This window comes from Onthophagus taurus, chromosome 5 (assembly GCF_036711975.1).
Source record: "Onthophagus taurus isolate NC chromosome 5, IU_Otau_3.0, whole genome shotgun sequence".
Taxonomy (NCBI): domain Eukaryota; kingdom Metazoa; phylum Arthropoda; class Insecta; order Coleoptera; family Scarabaeidae; genus Onthophagus; species Onthophagus taurus.
This window is the reverse complement of record NC_091970.1, coordinates 6,883,086-6,900,065: the sequence shown is the minus strand read 5'-3', so window position 1 is coordinate 6,900,065 and position 16,980 is coordinate 6,883,086. Positions and strand designations below refer to the sequence as shown.

At 32.4% G+C, this 16,980-nt stretch overlaps 2 protein-coding genes and 1 pseudogene across 5 annotated transcripts; 2 read left to right on the top strand and 1 right to left on the bottom strand.

The window, feature by feature from the left end:
• Positions 1-415: 415 nt before the first annotated feature.
• Positions 416-5,641, bottom strand: LOC111417194 (sodium- and chloride-dependent GABA transporter 1-like). 3 transcript variants are annotated; one of them, XM_023049409.2, is made up of 4 exons: positions 3,317-3,658; positions 2,901-3,263; positions 1,115-1,237; positions 416-1,059 (listed from the first exon to the last, which is right to left on the bottom strand). In XM_023049409.2, the coding sequence occupies exons 1-4, from the start codon at positions 3,579-3,581 to the stop codon at positions 575-577; spliced, it is 1,236 nt and encodes a 411-aa protein (XP_022905177.2). In that variant the 5' UTR covers positions 3,582-3,658; the 3' UTR covers positions 416-574. The 3 variants fall into 3 exon arrangements, with proteins under 3 accessions (XP_022905177.2, XP_071052228.1, XP_071052227.1); XM_071196127.1 differs by lacking the exons at positions 2,901-3,263; positions 3,317-3,658 and adding an exon at positions 4,524-5,627; XM_071196126.1 differs by lacking the exons at positions 416-1,059; positions 1,115-1,237; positions 2,901-3,263 and adding an exon at positions 4,524-5,641 and having other exon boundaries at positions 3,413-4,474.
• A 4,137-nt stretch (positions 5,642-9,778) lies between these two features.
• Positions 9,779-10,747, top strand: LOC111417155 (odorant receptor 4-like; annotated as a pseudogene).
• An 866-nt stretch (positions 10,748-11,613) lies between these two features.
• LOC111417193 (uncharacterized) lies at positions 11,614-15,651 on the top strand. Of its 2 annotated transcripts, none has more exons than XM_071195781.1 (14): positions 11,614-11,716; positions 11,774-11,868; positions 12,047-12,451; positions 12,954-13,177; positions 13,272-13,347; positions 13,400-13,769; positions 13,823-14,176; positions 14,329-14,455; positions 14,506-14,572; positions 14,630-14,706; positions 14,763-14,897; positions 14,952-15,092; positions 15,144-15,265; positions 15,332-15,651. In XM_071195781.1, the coding sequence occupies exons 1-14, from the start codon at positions 11,703-11,705 to the stop codon at positions 15,540-15,542; spliced, it is 2,418 nt and encodes an 805-aa protein (XP_071051882.1). In that variant the 5' UTR covers positions 11,614-11,702; the 3' UTR covers positions 15,543-15,651. The 2 variants fall into 2 exon arrangements, with proteins under 2 accessions (XP_071051882.1, XP_071051881.1); XM_071195780.1 differs by having other exon boundaries at positions 12,954-13,222.
• Positions 15,652-16,980: the final 1,329 nt, after the last annotated feature.

The window sequence follows — 16,980 nt, the reverse complement described above, 5'->3', positions numbered from 1 at the left end:
CACAACTAGCAGGACATTAAGTACTATTAACAGAAGACTAGATACTATTTCATAAGACTAAATACTGGTTGAAGAAGATTAGATACTGTTTGCAGATGACTATATTGTTAGCAGAAAGCTGGGTGCTGCTGAAAAAACTAGATACTGCTGTCAAATGAACACAAAACTGTTGACAGAAAACTGTATACTGTTTCTAGATGATTACATTGGTTGTAGAAGTTTAGATACTGCTTGCAGAAGGATAAATATTACTGACAGAAAAATAAATACAAATACTGCTTGCAGATGAGTCTATTAATGTTAAAAGACTGAATACTGCTGAGATATGACCAAATAATTCAACCCGTCTTAAGATTTGAGACGAATTTGAGACACAAATCGTTTCTTCATTCTCATAAATAAAGTTATTTAGTACTAGATTGTTGTATACCTTTATTGAACTAAAAGTAGAACTAGAATCATTCGGGTTTAGCCGAGAGTCTTAAGATGGCTAAACCCAAATGTTTCTAGTTCTAGGTCTAGTTATTATCATATAAAAAATTAAAATAAAAAATTGAAATAAATATAAAAATATCTATCGTTTGTGTTTAGCTTTTTTACTAAATACACCACCTCGATTATGATTGGACGAACGTAAATACCTTCCATATTGATCCATATTATCTAAAAACCGAGATCCATCTTGAACAGGATTTTCTCTTAAAGAAATTGCGTTTACATTTCCATTTTTCTCCTCCAAATTATTTTGATTACTTTCAGTGTGTCTATTTAAAGCGCTATCGAAACTTCCTTCCGAATACAAATCGTTTTGATAACCAAGATACGATTTCGGTTCTTCACGAAAATTATTATGACCAATGAACCCAATTTCATTTTTATATCCAGGCTCATTTTCGAAACCGTTTAAATTCGTTTGTGGAACATTATATAATGTATTAGGGGTAGGATATTGAACATTTTCGCTTTTATCATTCGACAAAGACATTTCGTTTTGAACGTTACGCGTTTCTGTTATTGAATAATCAGGTTTATTTTCAACAACGTGCAAATCACTTGGACCTATATTAGAAGTTACGTAATAATTTTGTTAATATATATTAAGGAAATTTTTTACTTGTATAATAAGGGTTTTTTGTAAATGTTTCTTGTGGGTTGGTTAAGTATCCCACATAATTTATAGGGGGAAGGGTTTCTTCTACGTTTGGAGCTGTCATGCTGGTATATTTTACTGAAGGATCTAAAAAGTTGTGAAATTAATACGATTTTTTTACATTAGGTTAATAATTAAGATTATGTCTAAGACTAGCTTCTACTGGCAGAAGATTAGATACTACTGGAAGATGACCAAATATTGCCGGCAGAAGAGATTTTCTATAGAAAAGGCAGGAAGATGATAATAAGACACTTGAAACTGCTTATAAAATACTAAATACTGCTTGGAAAAGGCTAAATGCTGCTTGCAATATACTAGATACTGCTTGTAGAAGACGTTTTCAATGCAAACGACAAGAAGCTGCTAATAAAACACTTGACATTTCTTACAAATCACTAAATAGTGCGTGCAAAAGTCTAAATACTGGTGGCAAAAGGCAAAATACTGTTGGTAGATAATATTTTCAATGTAAACGACTAGAAACTGCTAATAAAACACTTGACACTGCTTACCAAATACTAAATATAGCTGGCAGAAGACTGGATACTACTGATAGAGGACTAGATACTGCTAGTAGATGATATGTTCAATGTAAAAGATAAGAAATTGCCAGTAATACACTTGACACTTCTTACAAATCACTAAATAGTGCGTGCAAAAGTCTAAATACTGGTGGCAAAAGGCAAAATACTGTTGGTAGATAATATTTTCAATGTAAACGACTAAAAACTGCTAATAAAACACTTGACACTGCTTGCAAAATACTAAATATAGCTGGCAGAAGACTAGGTACTGCTAGCAGATGATATGTTCAATGTAAAATATAAGAAACTATTAATAAAACACGTGACACTGCTTGCAAAACACTAAATATTGCTTGCAAAAGGCTAAATACTAATGATAAAAGACAAAATACTGCTGGTTGAAGTCATATTCAATATAGACGACTAGAAACTACTAATAAAACACTTGACACTGCTAGCAATAGACTAGATACTGCTGATAGAAGACATTTTCAATGGAAACGACTAGAAACTGCTAATAAAACACTTGACACTGCTTGCATAATACTAAATATAATTGCCTGACGACTAAATACTACTAATAGAGGACTATATACTGGCAGCAGAAGATATGTTCAATGTAAAAGATAAGAAATTGCGAGTAATACACTTGACACTTTTTACAAATCACTAAATACTGCGTGCAAAAGGCTAAATACTGGTGGCAAAAGGCAAAATACTGCTGGTAGATAATATTTTCAATGTAAACGACTAGAAACTGCTAATAAAACACTTGACACTGCTTGCAAAATACCAAATATAGCTGGCAGAAGATTGGATACTACTGATAGAGGACTAGATACTGCTAGCAGATGATATGTTCAATGTAAAAGATAAGAAATTGTTAATAAAACACTTGACACTGTATTGCACACAAAGAGGTTGTGATAAGTATTTATAGATTGAAGCAGTATACTGAACTTCATCTTCTGATTTATCGAATGTGGTGAGAGTTCTATTAGAGGAGATTGACAACTTAGGAAGCCTCTTTTTTGAATTGTTCTTCTTTATAAGCAAACCTGGGTTGATTGCAAAACTTTCTTTAAGAGTTTTGTCTTTTTACTAACTTTGGCAAAATAATCTTAGAATATTCTAAAGTTGAGAAAGAGTACGATTTGAATGATAAATTGAATTTTATGAGCAAGAATTGACGAAAAAGAATTAAACTTATTTGTAATTCTTACCTAAATTATGTGATATAAGCATATCATCCTCAATATTTTGATCAATGGCATTATTACTGAAAGTAGTCACATTATTTATGGTACTCAATTGATTTTGACCATCACCATTACGATCATAAAACATTTTTAACGATACTCCACCGCCTTCGTTGCCTTGAAACTGAAATAACGGCCAAGTATTTTCATGTTTTGAGGATTCCGATGAAGTTCGCGTTGTTGGTAATGTATAATAAAGCGGTAATACAGACGGAGAAGACAATCCATTTGAATTAGCTTCGAGGGGTTTGTTATAAGGCTGCAAAGCTAGGTACAATTTTCCTTGGTCTTTAGCAGCGGGAGAAGAAGCTCCATTATTAAACGATTCTTTAAGATATATATTAAGTTAATTAATGATTTACTAAATTTAAAAAAATTACCTGATTGTAATTGAGTCATTAATTTCGAAAAATTATTATTGCCAGTAAATTTAGTTGTTTTAGTATTTAATGTTGGTGATAACGCAGTCGTAGTGGTGGAATTTGTTGTGGTTTTTGATCCACCAAGGAATCTTTTAAATCTTTTATGTTTATAATCGACCATTTTCTTTTGAAGACTTTTTTTCCTCGCTTGAATCAAACAACTCAAGCATATTAAAATAAAAATAAAACGGAGCAATTTCATCTCTAATTCTACGTTATTCATTAAACATGGTTGGATTAGAAAAATAATCTTTCAACCTGACACCATCAAAAACGTCAATTTTGATTATCCCCAAATCATATTTATTTATTTAGAATACACCGATTGTTGATCGAAATTCTCGGTGTAATTCGATATAATCTCTTGAAGTTTATCTTCTCCGGCTTCAAACAAAGCAAATCTGTTCTTATTTTCGTAATAAACGACCGTTCTTAAACACGCGCTGTTTTTGATGCACTTATGACCACAAACTCTTTTATTGCAATCGAATTTCGTCTCTAAGCGGGGGTTAAAGCTTCTTCTGCGATATCTTTCATCAAGATCCGGCATCCCCCATTCAAACTCCGGTTCGATTAACCCCAATAAGCGCCGTTTACGGACGTACAAGAACACTTGATGCCCGGCGAAAGCCAAAATCGGCAATAAAACGATAAACCCCGAAATAACCATCAGCAAATACAAGTGATGCTCCATCATTTGGAACACTTTAAAAACGAAAAGTATTATTAAAACAATGGGACAAATGTACCAGGAGATGACCCAAAATTTAATTGGTTTATGATCGGTTAAAAACAAGATATCATCCCCGATCGTTCGAATCCCATAAACCCAACAAACGGTGATTACAAGAATCGTTGTTGTGGCTATCTCAGAAACTGATGTGCTTGAATCGAGGATAATCCTTGAAAGCGCGTAATGATCTTCGGATAACAAAGCGGTACTTGTTATCGCGTAAAGCAAGCAATAACCAACTAAAAAATATACTTTGTATTTTTGAAGGGATGGTTTAAAATTGGTTATGTTTAATTGAAGGGTTATTATTCTTGAGACTATATTAGTTGCGTTTAGCGTTCCTATCGTGAAGAAATAAAGAGCCGACCAAGCATGTGATGCTCCTAAATACATCAAAAATAAATTATGACACAACATAATAAAAAAATCTACCTGTATACGTTAATCCTCCGGGTATTTTAACAACAAAAAATAAATGCAAAGAATTCATAGCATCAACATCTCCCCCAGTACTATATTTTTGCACCCCAATAATAGCCGTGACAAACATAGTACAAAACATCGCCAAAGTCATTAAAATCATCCAAAAATAAACGCACCATAAACCAATTGGAGCATCACTTGGTAATCTAGCTCCTGCAAGAACATGATGGGCATGGCCTAATTTGAAAAGTTTGATTCCTTTGGTTAAGGCTTCAGCCCATTGGTCAGCGTCGAAATAATATTTTGAACCGATGCTGAAAATTGTTGGTAATTCGGAAGTTGCGCCGACGTTTATAAGGACAACTACGAAAAGGATTAGCGTTGAAGCGCAATGTATGTAAAACATAACGCTTAAACATTTATGGCGTTGTTTATAAGCGGTCGCTGTTAATAAAAAAATGAAAGCCCAACAAATACAAGATGATACGAATCGGTGCACAATCGGAAGTCCTAATCGAACGTTTTTCATATCAATAGCGGGGTTTTCCATGAATATATTATTCCAATACGCCATAGCGCTGTGTACGCATTTATCGGTGGTACAATTCTTTGGTTTTTCTTTATAATAGCAAAATTTCGTTGTATTTTTCGGACAAACCGCCCAAGGTAGCTCCCTTTGGAAGCACATTAACAAGTAAAGAACTGTATCGGTTAAATCATGCCCAGATCCTATCGTGTACAAAATTGTAACAAGTATAGTAATATAAGGTAGTCCTCTTGCAACCGGTACCATATACTTTAAATGTAAAATACTATTTTGAGTGTATCTCCCCAAAAAAAGTTCCATGTAATAAATAGGCAAACAAACAAATACTGAAGTTACGATTGTTAGCACGATGGGCGTTGATGATTCACTTTGATCGAAATAAATATAAGCAGTTCCGGTTAAACAGTAACACAACGAACTGATTGCGTATTGGGCGAAATTTTGGAAATCGTATTCGAAATTTACATAAATTGGACGTTTATTTTTTTGGGTTTCATCTAATTCGCCTGATAAATATAATTCCATATTTCAAATTTTCGTATTATTGACACATTTCATATTTGAATATGTTGACATAACCATAAAAAGTCACTATAGACGTATTTCATTCAGAAAAACGTCCAAAATACTTTAGGGGTATCATGATTGTCCCTAAAGTATCAACTAATTGAGGAAAAAGCAAAGAACCTAAACCAGGCAAGACCACCAATGAAGTATAGTTCGTTTTTTTTCTATAATACTTGTCAATGTAAATTTTTTAGGGTTTCTGTTGGTATTATCTAGGACCCTTATAAAATTTATGTTGTTTTCCTGATTTTTAGTAACATTTTCAATAACTAAATAGTTGAGGTTAAAATACTAATAAATTTTTAGATAAATACGATTTTAACGAAGTACATATTTATTGTAAAAGCGTTTTTTATGCACCTTTTCTTTTTGAATAACGAAAGCTCAAACGTCAGTGTGACATATCTATTTCAAAACATGATAAAACAAAACTCCCTGTTAATTTTGCCAACTTTACAACAATTTGACAGGTATTATAGAAAAAAAATGAACTATAGCAATGAAACACAACCCAGAAGATCAGTAAGACTTTAAACTCGGTAAGATAATTCTCAAATCAAAACCTCAGTTAATGCCGAAACCTAGTAGGAATTAATAATAATATTAATAAATTTCCTCATTGATATTAAAAGTCAACTGGAAGCAAACTATCGCAGTCTTACTAATGCAAGGAATTGTACTGTTCGGAACGCTGAAGCTCAAAACTTATAAAAACTGTGTGCATCGCAAAAAGATGATAAAATTTGCTCATAATGAGACTAACACTTAACCAAGGAGGAATGTTGGACATGACCAATATTTCAATCAAATATTAAATGAATCTGAGAAACCTGGATTGAAAAAGTGTTATAATCGCGACTACAAAAGGTTGCAAAAGGCCACTCAAGGTGACTGAATCAACGGAGTCTCGTAATTCTAGACCAACCTCGACCTGATATCGACCCACAATCAAGTTCTGCTGCAGTTGAGTGTCTAAACGACTCAATAGGTGCCGTTCAAGGACTTACTACAGATTGAGGAAACGATTAAGATTCTACCAGATTTTTGAAAAAAGCTAACATCAACCAGCCTGCTTCGTAGCTGGGAAAGATTGTTGATAAGATCATCAATGTCACAACGAGACAGTACTCAGCTCATCCGCTTCTCCAAGCATATCATTAAGTGATTCAACTAAAGTTCCTGCTGACTTTCCCTCGTACTGTTCAATGTTTTAATAATGTTTATTAATAGCCATAGTACAAAATATAAATTCCTGACAAATAACATTAAACTTAGGAGTTAAGCAAAACTAAAGTCTTACTGTTGAAGAATAAAATATTTATATGAAAAAGATTTAGTGTTATATTGCTAAAGATAGTGAAAATGACAACATCCTCTGGCTCCCAAGTCAGATTAATATCAATTGGCCTTAAACATATGATCTTCTGGTTGTAAGTAAAGTAGAACCCTTTAAGCCCATCGAACATGAAATTTTTTATTAGGTTCTTTTCGATAACATACCAACAATTAAGTTATCCATTGGACATTGAATTCATCCACTAATTATTGAAAACAAAAACTAAAATCTAGTTCTAATCACACTGGAAACTGTATCTAATTATACACTGAAATTATTGATTACTTAAGCCAATTATTATGGACAATGCACCCAATAACTAGGTCTGGAAACTAGATTATGCACTAGATATTAGAATCACTTCGTGGAAATGCTATCTAGTTACTATGTATACTCCATTTAATGTATGGATGTTCTGCATGAAACTGCATCAACCTCAGCATACTGGAACGAATCCTTATGAATTCTTCTCGTAACAATCCATATTGGAATCATCAAATGTACATTAGAATGGCCAATTCACTCTGGAAGTTTTATCTAATTTCTTTGATACATGAACTAATCGCTATGAACACTATATCTGATAACTGAAAGCTGGAACATTAGAACTGCATCAACCTCAGTATGCAGAAACGAACCGTCGAATCATCAAATTGACACTGAAGTCGCCCGTTGATTCGGATCATAATCACTATGGAAACTAACTAATTTGGTTGATACATGAACTAATTGCCATCAATACCATATCTGATAACTGAAAGCTGGAATCTTCTACGGAACATTAGAATCACTCCCAGAATGTTAAAATCGTACTTTAGATACTAGAATCGTGCCCTAGAACTGCAGTATACTGGAATGAACCGTTATGGATGTTACTCGTAACTGGAATTATCAAATGGACACTGGAATCGTGGACTAGCTTCGAGTTGTAACGATTATAGAAACTTTAATTTCTTTGATACATTAATCAATTGCTATGAATATTGCATCTGATAACTGGATCATCATTCACGAAACACTGGAATCACTCAGAATGCTGAAATCGTGTTGTAAATATTGGACTAATCCTCTTGATACTGGAATCAACAACTAGTACATAATGTATTTAGTAGCTACAGCATCCAAAGTATTTAGGATTTGTTATGTATAACTTTGCAGTTAATAGCAATCCGAGAAGATCTCCTGTTATGATGTGGTTTTTGAAATGACATTTTGGAAAGATAAAAGTATGGTTGGGTTGGTAAGAAATTAGGCATCTGATAGCCAAAATTGTCTGGACTTATGCTGCATCAACCTCAGTATACTGGAATGAACCGTTATGGATGTTACTCGTAACTGGAATTATCAAATGGACACTGGAATCGTGGACTAGCTTCGAGTTGTAACGATTATAGAAACTTTAATTTCTTTGATACATTAATCAATTGCTATGAATATTGCATCTGATAACTGGATCATCATTCACGAAACACTGGAATCACTCAGAATGCTGAAATCGTGTTGTAAATATTGGACTAATCCTCTTGATACTGGAATCAACAACTAATACATAATGTATTTAGTAGCTACAGCATCCAAAGTATTTAGGATTTGTTATGTATAACTTTGCAGTTAATAGCAATCCGAGAAGATCTCCTGTTATGATGTGGTTTTTGAAATGATATTTTGGAAAGATAAAAGTATGGTTGGGTTGGTAAGAAATTAGGCATGTGATAGCCAAAATTGTCTGGACTTATGCTGCATCAACCTCAGTATACTGAAACGAATCCTTATGAATGCTTCTCGTAACAACCCATACTGGAATCATCAAATGGACATTGGAGTCGTGTACTAACTTCGAGTCGTAACCATTATGGAAATTTTTGGAAGTCTCTAATTTGCAAACTGCATCTGATAACTGAATCATCATTCACGAAACACTGCAATCACTCAAGATGATGTGGTTTTTGAAATAACATTTTGGAAAGATAAAGGTAAGGTTGGGTTGCTAAGATATTAGGCATTTGATAGCCAAAATTGTCTGGGGTTATGCTTTTGTGTTTGTTTCCTTTTTGATTTGTAATATTTCTATTTTATTGGTTGCTTTGTAAGTTCTCTTTAATTTCTTCATTCTGAATTTTTCTGCCATCTTTCTGTTTTCTTTACAATCTTCTTTCAAATATCATCAAAATAATTTTTCAGAAAGAACTAAAAAATTTTCTGTATATTTTTACTTTTTTTCTATTTTTTGTAATAAGTATCTTTAAAAAAATTTAAACACACCTATTATTTGAGTTGATATAATTTTCTGGGCGTGATTTCGTTAGAAGAAACATAACGATTTAATCTCCAACAAAAGAAAATTACACGTTTCAATCCCCTCCAATTACGTTATTATCCTAAACAACCCGTTTCGAGAAGTACCTTATTAGAATCTAATTACACTAAATTCTCTTATAAATAAGCAACGTGAAATTCAAATTGTCTCAAATCATTTCCAAGTATCACAATTTCAAGATGATTTTAGAATGGGATCGGTTAAAATTAAGAAATTCTTTGTATCTAAACATAATTCTTTTGAAATTGGGCGGATGTTGGTGGCCTGAAACTGAAAATCGAACAACCCAAAAGCTCTACACTTGTTATTCTGTTTTATTTTTGCTGAGTACGCTCGTTTTGTATTCGATTTCAGAGATTATTTACATTTTTCACGTCTTGGATGATCTAGAAGAACTTACGAGTTGTCTCTTTTTATTTTTTACTCACGCAGTACAAATGATAAAAATTCGCGTGTTTCTTATACAACAAAAGGATATTAAAAAATTTCTAAACGAAATGGACGACGAACTTTTCATGCCTCGATACCACGAGCAACAAGAATTAATGAAAACTTCCATTAAGAGATACAAGATTGTTTATGCAATTTTTCAATTTACCGGGATTGCGACGTGTGTGTTATGGGCAGTTTTGCCATTTTTGGAACGAAAACAAGGCGAAAATATTTCTTTACCTCTTCGGGGGTGGTATCCTTTCGACGTAGATCGTTACCCGACGCTTCAAATAATCCTGTGTTTTCAAATTATCTTAGTTACTATTTCTGCGATACTAAACATTAACATCGATGCGACGGTTGCGAGTTTTATGAGATTTTTTTGCAACCAATTCGATTTATTAAACGACTCATTAGAACATATTAAAAGGCGATGCGAAAACGATAACGACCACGATAAAAATCTTCAAACCAAAATGGATCTTGAATTAGAAAGGATCGTTCGACATCATTTATTGATTTTAAGCATGATTCAAAAATTCTTTAATCTGTTCAGCGTAGTCGTCTTTGTTCAAGTTGGTATTACTGTTTTAACTATGTGTATGTCAATGTTTAAATCAACGAGCGTTCAAATTGGGGGAATTCAATTCATGTCAATGATTATGTACCAACTTTGTATTTTAATACAAGCTTTTCTTTATTGTTGGTACGGAAATGAAATTATGTTAAAGAGTGGGTTGATACCGTTATCGGCTTTTAAAAGCGATTGGACGGATTGCTCGCAACAATTTAAAAAAAACCTTTTATTTGTAATGATGAGAACCAGAGTTCCAGTTAAATTATACGCAGCTGGATTGGTTACCTTATCAGTTGAAAATTTTACTTCGGTATAATTTTTTTTGTGGAATTAATTGTTAAATTGTCTTTGGATGTTTCAGATTCTTAGGACATCGTATTCTTGTTTTGCCGTGCTTCATAGAGTACAAGAAAATAATTAATTTGAAAATCTCTTTAAGATATTCGCACTTTTTTAGACAGCTTTTAATGTTGATTTAATGTTGCAGAAGATTTTTATGCAAGAATTATTATTACCTAATAAAGTAATTTCAACCTTAGCTGAAAACTGAGTCTCGTCTTCACAACTGTTTGCAAAGTATCTAGAAAAAACTGTTAAACCTAATGAATGTATTTCAAATACAAAACTCAGAGTGAAAGCGAAACAGAACGGTTACCAAGGAAGATCTGTATAATGTTAGATTAAAATACCTCCCAGCTTTCTGGAAAGCAGCAACGGTGATCATGATACATAATTAAGGCAAATCAACAAATGATGTTACGTCATATAGTTTAATTTTCGAATTAATCACTCAACCATCCAATAAGTCCCTAAAGTTTCTAATATTGTTGAAAAGGCTATGTTTAGAAGAAAAGAAGACATTCCTGAATGTCGCGCAAGCATTTGATAACATTTGACATGGAGGACTTTTCCACAAACTGGCATAACTACTTGCCTATGGAACACTACTAGGAATGTTAGGGCGCTACTTCAGAATCAAACAAGAAGGTACCTTTCCTTTCGTGTTATAGAAGCTGGAGTACCTCAGGGCAGTGTACTTGCTCCAAATGTATCTTTTCTAACTTGATATCGACTATAAATACTTTACGTTCACTTATAAATTAAGATTTTGCAATCTGATGACTTTGAAAATAACTTTAATTTAGACCATAACTTTCCTCAAACTTTCGATTAAATCATTGTATTCTTATCCTGCGTTAAAACGACCTTCCTGTATACTTATTAATAATATTTGCTTTATAAAAAAATTATGTATATTTCCGTGAAATTGTTTATTTTTTGATAGAAGTATTATTGAAAGTGTTCGTCACATAAGACTAATTGTAAAACTAGGAAAATGATTAAGGAAAATTCGTTAACTTACAGTAACGTTGATAATGTAAAATTATTTGGAATTTTAGTGTTGTGTGACGATGCAGAACTGCAAGTAAGAGAATAATAAATATATTAATTTGCGTTTAGACTAATAATACATATATTTTAGGATTGTGTTTTGCTTGATTTTATTATGGATCAATTTTTTTCGAAGTTTTAGTGTCGTTGTGGTTGGTGAACCACAAAATTTGATTTCAATTAACGGTATGTTTGATCTTTGGAATAAAAAAAACCCTCTTTCTTTACTGGATCCTAAATTAGATGGCATAGAATTTCATATTATAAATTCGAAGCGTAAAAATGTCAACATGAACGATCAAAGCAGAAATGAAAACCGTATAAATGATATATCGGTATATAATTTAATATTTTTCTTTTGTAGAGACCGCAAATATGGAAGTAAAAAAGAAACTTGAAAATGTTAACATGAAAGCCTTACATCAAACAAGAAATTTGAAATCTAAATGTTTACAAATCGATTTAAATAAAGAAGTTCCTAAATGTGACTTACAACAAAATGACACTAAATTATTAATTAATCTAAAACGAATACAAACAGGAAATTGTGAATTTTATTATCATTTGGTGATAAATGGTAGCAATGAAGGGTGTGCACACGCAGTACACATTACACACATAGTTAAAACTGTAAATGACAAAAATTTTATGAATGATGTGTCTATTTGGTGTGGACTATCTAACTATACAGTTGATTTAGGAATCAGTTGGAATAAGGATATTATTGTCCAGCATAAAAATATATGTGCTATAACAGCAGGACCAATAGGTTTGTTATATCTCGTATCGGCAGACTAAAGCACACAAGCCTAAATTAGTAACAGGATAATATATTATGCAGCTTTTCCTTTATTTGTTGTCGATTCTGTCTATGCCAACATCTGCGCCTTGCCCACACAAATTGCTCTACATCAAGCACCCTCAGTTGGCTTTTTCCTTAGTCTGTTCTGATATTCTCTTTATGGATTGGTTTCTTTATGTTTTGAAGGTTGGGCTTAAATCGGTATTTGCATAGAACTAAGTCGCGTTTCCGGACATTAGTGTTCTAATATCCAGAATCTGGCTGGGATGATCTCCCTACTGGTTATGATATAATCGATTAGAAAATTACAGAATCGTGTTATGTCAGAAACAGACTATATTGACTTGAGTGCTGTAGTCAGACAATTTCAGTGTTTTATGACTTATGTGTTTTAGTCTATTAACGCGAGATGTATGAAACATTGTCAAACGTCTTTGGTATCTACTAAATAAGAAATACATTTTTATAGCTCCACGTCCAATTAGAGAAATAAAGGTTTATGAGGAAACCAACACATCAGTTTCCATTAGATGGCCTGAACCTTATCCAAAAAATGGCATTTTGGAATTAACCACAATTGAGTATAAAAAAAGAGATAAATATTGGGATTTTGGAAATATTGCTAGCGTAGAATGGATTGAACGTAACATAACCAAACCAAAAGCATGTGAAATTTGGGAGAGGAATTTTTGTGTAACTCTTCATAATTTAACTATGAATGAAATATATTATATACAGGTAATTATGATCTTTCAATAACGTTTCAAGAAATTTGCATATATTTTAGATAAAAGCAAAAAATAAGGACGTAGAAGAATTTTCCAAAGCTGGTACTGCTGTATTTGCAATCACAACAGAAAAACGTAATTTATTTATTTTAAAGCACAGAGATAAAGAAAATAAATACTGTTTTAGCTCCAGCATCTCCCATTAAAATAGCTACAATTTGGGATGATTTTTTAAATTTAACAATCAATTGTTCGTATCCTTTGAACGCCAAAGGACCAATTCGTAAATTAAATATTTCCATTAACAACACGGAAATGATTTTTGACATTCCAAATAACACGAGAAATTATTCTTTCAATATAGACGCCTCAAATTACAGTTCTACTCGCCAAGAAATAATGGTATTATTTTCAAATTTTGCGGGAAAATCCAAGTCTATAAAAGAAATTGTAATTATTCCACCAAGAACACCCATTTTACGTGATGGCCTAATTAAAGAAACTGACGAAAATGTATTTGTTGATTTGAGCTTAATAGAAAATGTACACAACAAAAGGTTTGGATTCTGATTAGAAAGCATTACATAATCTTGTAATTATTTTATTCCAGCAAAATTTACGTTTACTACATCAATAAAAAATCCAACACAGCTCTTAATAAAAATTGTAACGATTTTGACATTTTGGAAAATAAATCAACCAAAAAGATTACAATATATCCCAACAACAATAAAACAACTACTTTAACAAAAAATAAGGAAACTTCACAATGCATTATCGTAATTTTCGTAAAAAATTCTTTTGAAAAGTACTCAAGATGCTCAACATATAGGGTTGAACCAATTTTTAGTAAAAAAGATACTCCAAATACACCAAACATTCCTTCAGCACAATCTGACAATTTAATAATTATTATCATTGTATTGATTCTGTTACTCATCATCTTGGGAGTAACTATTTATATGTAAATTGATGACATTTCTATGCAGGATATTTCTATAACTCGAGACATAACTTTAATCGCAAATTCTAAAACAAAAATGCGATTAAATTCCTTGGCAGTCGCGAGTCATAAAAATATCAGTACTAAGTAAACCTCAATTAGATTTTTTTAAGGTACAAGATAAAAAGAATTACTTGTAAATCAAGTATAAATAAATTCTGTCATGCGGTTGAAATAGAAAACTTTATAAATTACGTAGATAACGCAATAAGGGATGGTAAACTTCTTCAACAATTCAACGTAAGACAAATAACAATTTTTTTATATTAACCTAATTTTTGTCTATACAGATGGTCGAAAAATTGGATACCAAATTGGAATTAGATAGCGACACAATGAGAAAACATAACATATCCTGTAAGTTGAAATTAAATCTATTTTTAATCAACGATTTGATCGATTTGATGTTCATAGATGATGGCACAGGGACTAGATTAGTGAATCATCTCGATTCCACCGCAAAAGATTACATTAACCCTAATTACATTAATGTAAGAATTAAAATAGCATTAAAAATTAGGTGTAAATAATTTCGTTTTTATTCGAGGGTTTTAATGAAGACCAACTTTTTATTGCCGCTCAATCTCCAATAAAATCCAGCATAAGAAACTTTTGGAAGATGATTTGGGATGAGAATGTTGAATGCATCGTAGCGTTAACTAATTTAAACGAATCCGAAAAGGTAATAAATAAAAAAAAAATTAAAATATTCATTAATATCATTTTTAACTCACAGGAGAAATATGCTAAATATTGGCCAGAATTGAAGAAAAGTTTAGAATACAGCGGAATCACCATTGCATGTATTAATAGTAACACCACTTCTGATATAATAATCAGAACTTTTGAAATATCCTCAAATTCTTCAAATAGAAAAGTATTTCTTTATACTAAAAAGTGGTTTTAAATATAACTTTTTTAATTTTAGTTAGTTCAAATTCATTATTCAGGAAAATTCAGGCAAGACGAATTAACAATTGAAACTGTTATAAACATTTTGCATTTAATGAAAAATCACGGAAACCGCAATCCAACGCTAGTTCATTGCAGGTATGAAATTGCGACTTCTAATAAATAATACTATCAACCTTACAAATAAAATTTGGGTTTATTTAGTGATGGTATTGGCCGAACTGGGATAATAATTCTCTCAAACATCGCCGCAACAATGGCCGAAAAGGCCAAAACGATAGACATGTTTTCAATTTTTTACTATTTGAGACAACAACGACCCAAAATGGTACAAACTTACGCTCAGTACGTTTTGGCCCATCAAGTTTTAGCCACTTTATCGGATCCAATTTATACTTTTCCTGTTACTGTATAATTATTGTAATAATTATTTGTTATGCGTAGATTAAATTATATAGAATATCTAAGATGTAATATCTATGTTAGTTAATAAATTAATTATAAATAAAAAGAACTGATACATAGTTTTCCCTCGATTGGCCGCAATCTGCGTCACTGTCTCTTTCCATATCATTCTGTCCCATTCGTCTGACGTGGCCAAACCAAGAGAGCTGTCTAACCTCAATCATCTTTTCGACCGGCTGCATATTGAGCTCTTCTCGAATTCGACTAAGTCCCTTTTATTTGCGATCCAGCTTTCACTGCCACAGGTAAGTATAGACTCTTTGACATGACGAGTCATTAACATGACTCTTCATTTTATTCAACATCATGCCCCTCTCCTTTAAAATATCTGACCACTCGAGTATAGCTTGTTGCAATTTCCTCTGCGAGTCTGCGATGAGGACTACATCATCTGCATATATCAGAGCCTGGCACATGATCGGTTTGAGGTTAAACATGTCTTCACCACATCATCCATAAAAACTACAAAGAGCAATGGGGATAAACTGTCCTTTTTCCATCATAAACATGCTAGAGATCTTCCGGTTAAGCCTCACAACTCCCTTCACTCAGCTGGAACATGGACTTGATGGCCTGTATTAATTGTAGGGAGTCCTTTTCTTCTCTAGTGCTTTCCGACGTCTTGCTTGGCATTTCATCAAATACAGAGTGCATATCCAAAAAAGCTAGGTATACAGATATGATTCTGCAGATCCATTTATCAGTTCTACAGCGTAGGGAGAAAATGAGATCTTGTGTTTATCGTCCAATTCAATGATATTAATGAGCCATATTGTTCTGTATATAGGAATGATTATGTTTCTTTGCCAATTTGCTGGTATCCGCCCAAGTCTCGATATCGTTCGAAATAGTTCTTTATTTTCTTCGGTCAATACCATGCCTCCTGCCTTCACCATTTTGGGTACTATTTCCTAACCAGCTGCCCCTACATTCTTTATTTTCTTGATAGCGTTTCGCACGTCCTTGTCTCAGAAAAATGGCTAAAGAGTTGAATGTCAGCCATGAATCTAATCGTCAAACATTATTTAGGGCTTTAAACACTCATTTGCCAAAACTACAGAATTCTTGCGCGAAGTGTTTAGTGTGACACCCTGTATATATAGGTCTATATTATAAATGATGTCTAAAACTTTAATTATCGAAAACAAATTTTAAATGATAAATGCTTTAAATTCAGATTTTGTAATTAAATATATAGAGTACTTTGATACGAGCTTGAAAATAACGTTAAGATTAAAAAATATTATTTTAATTTTCCTCAAACTTACATTTCAATCATTTTATAAAAATTTATGTCAAATGTAACGTGCTTGAGATATTCGCTAGTGTTGTATTAAAAGAACCCCTGTGGTATATTGATAATATTTGCTTTATAATAAAATTGTGTG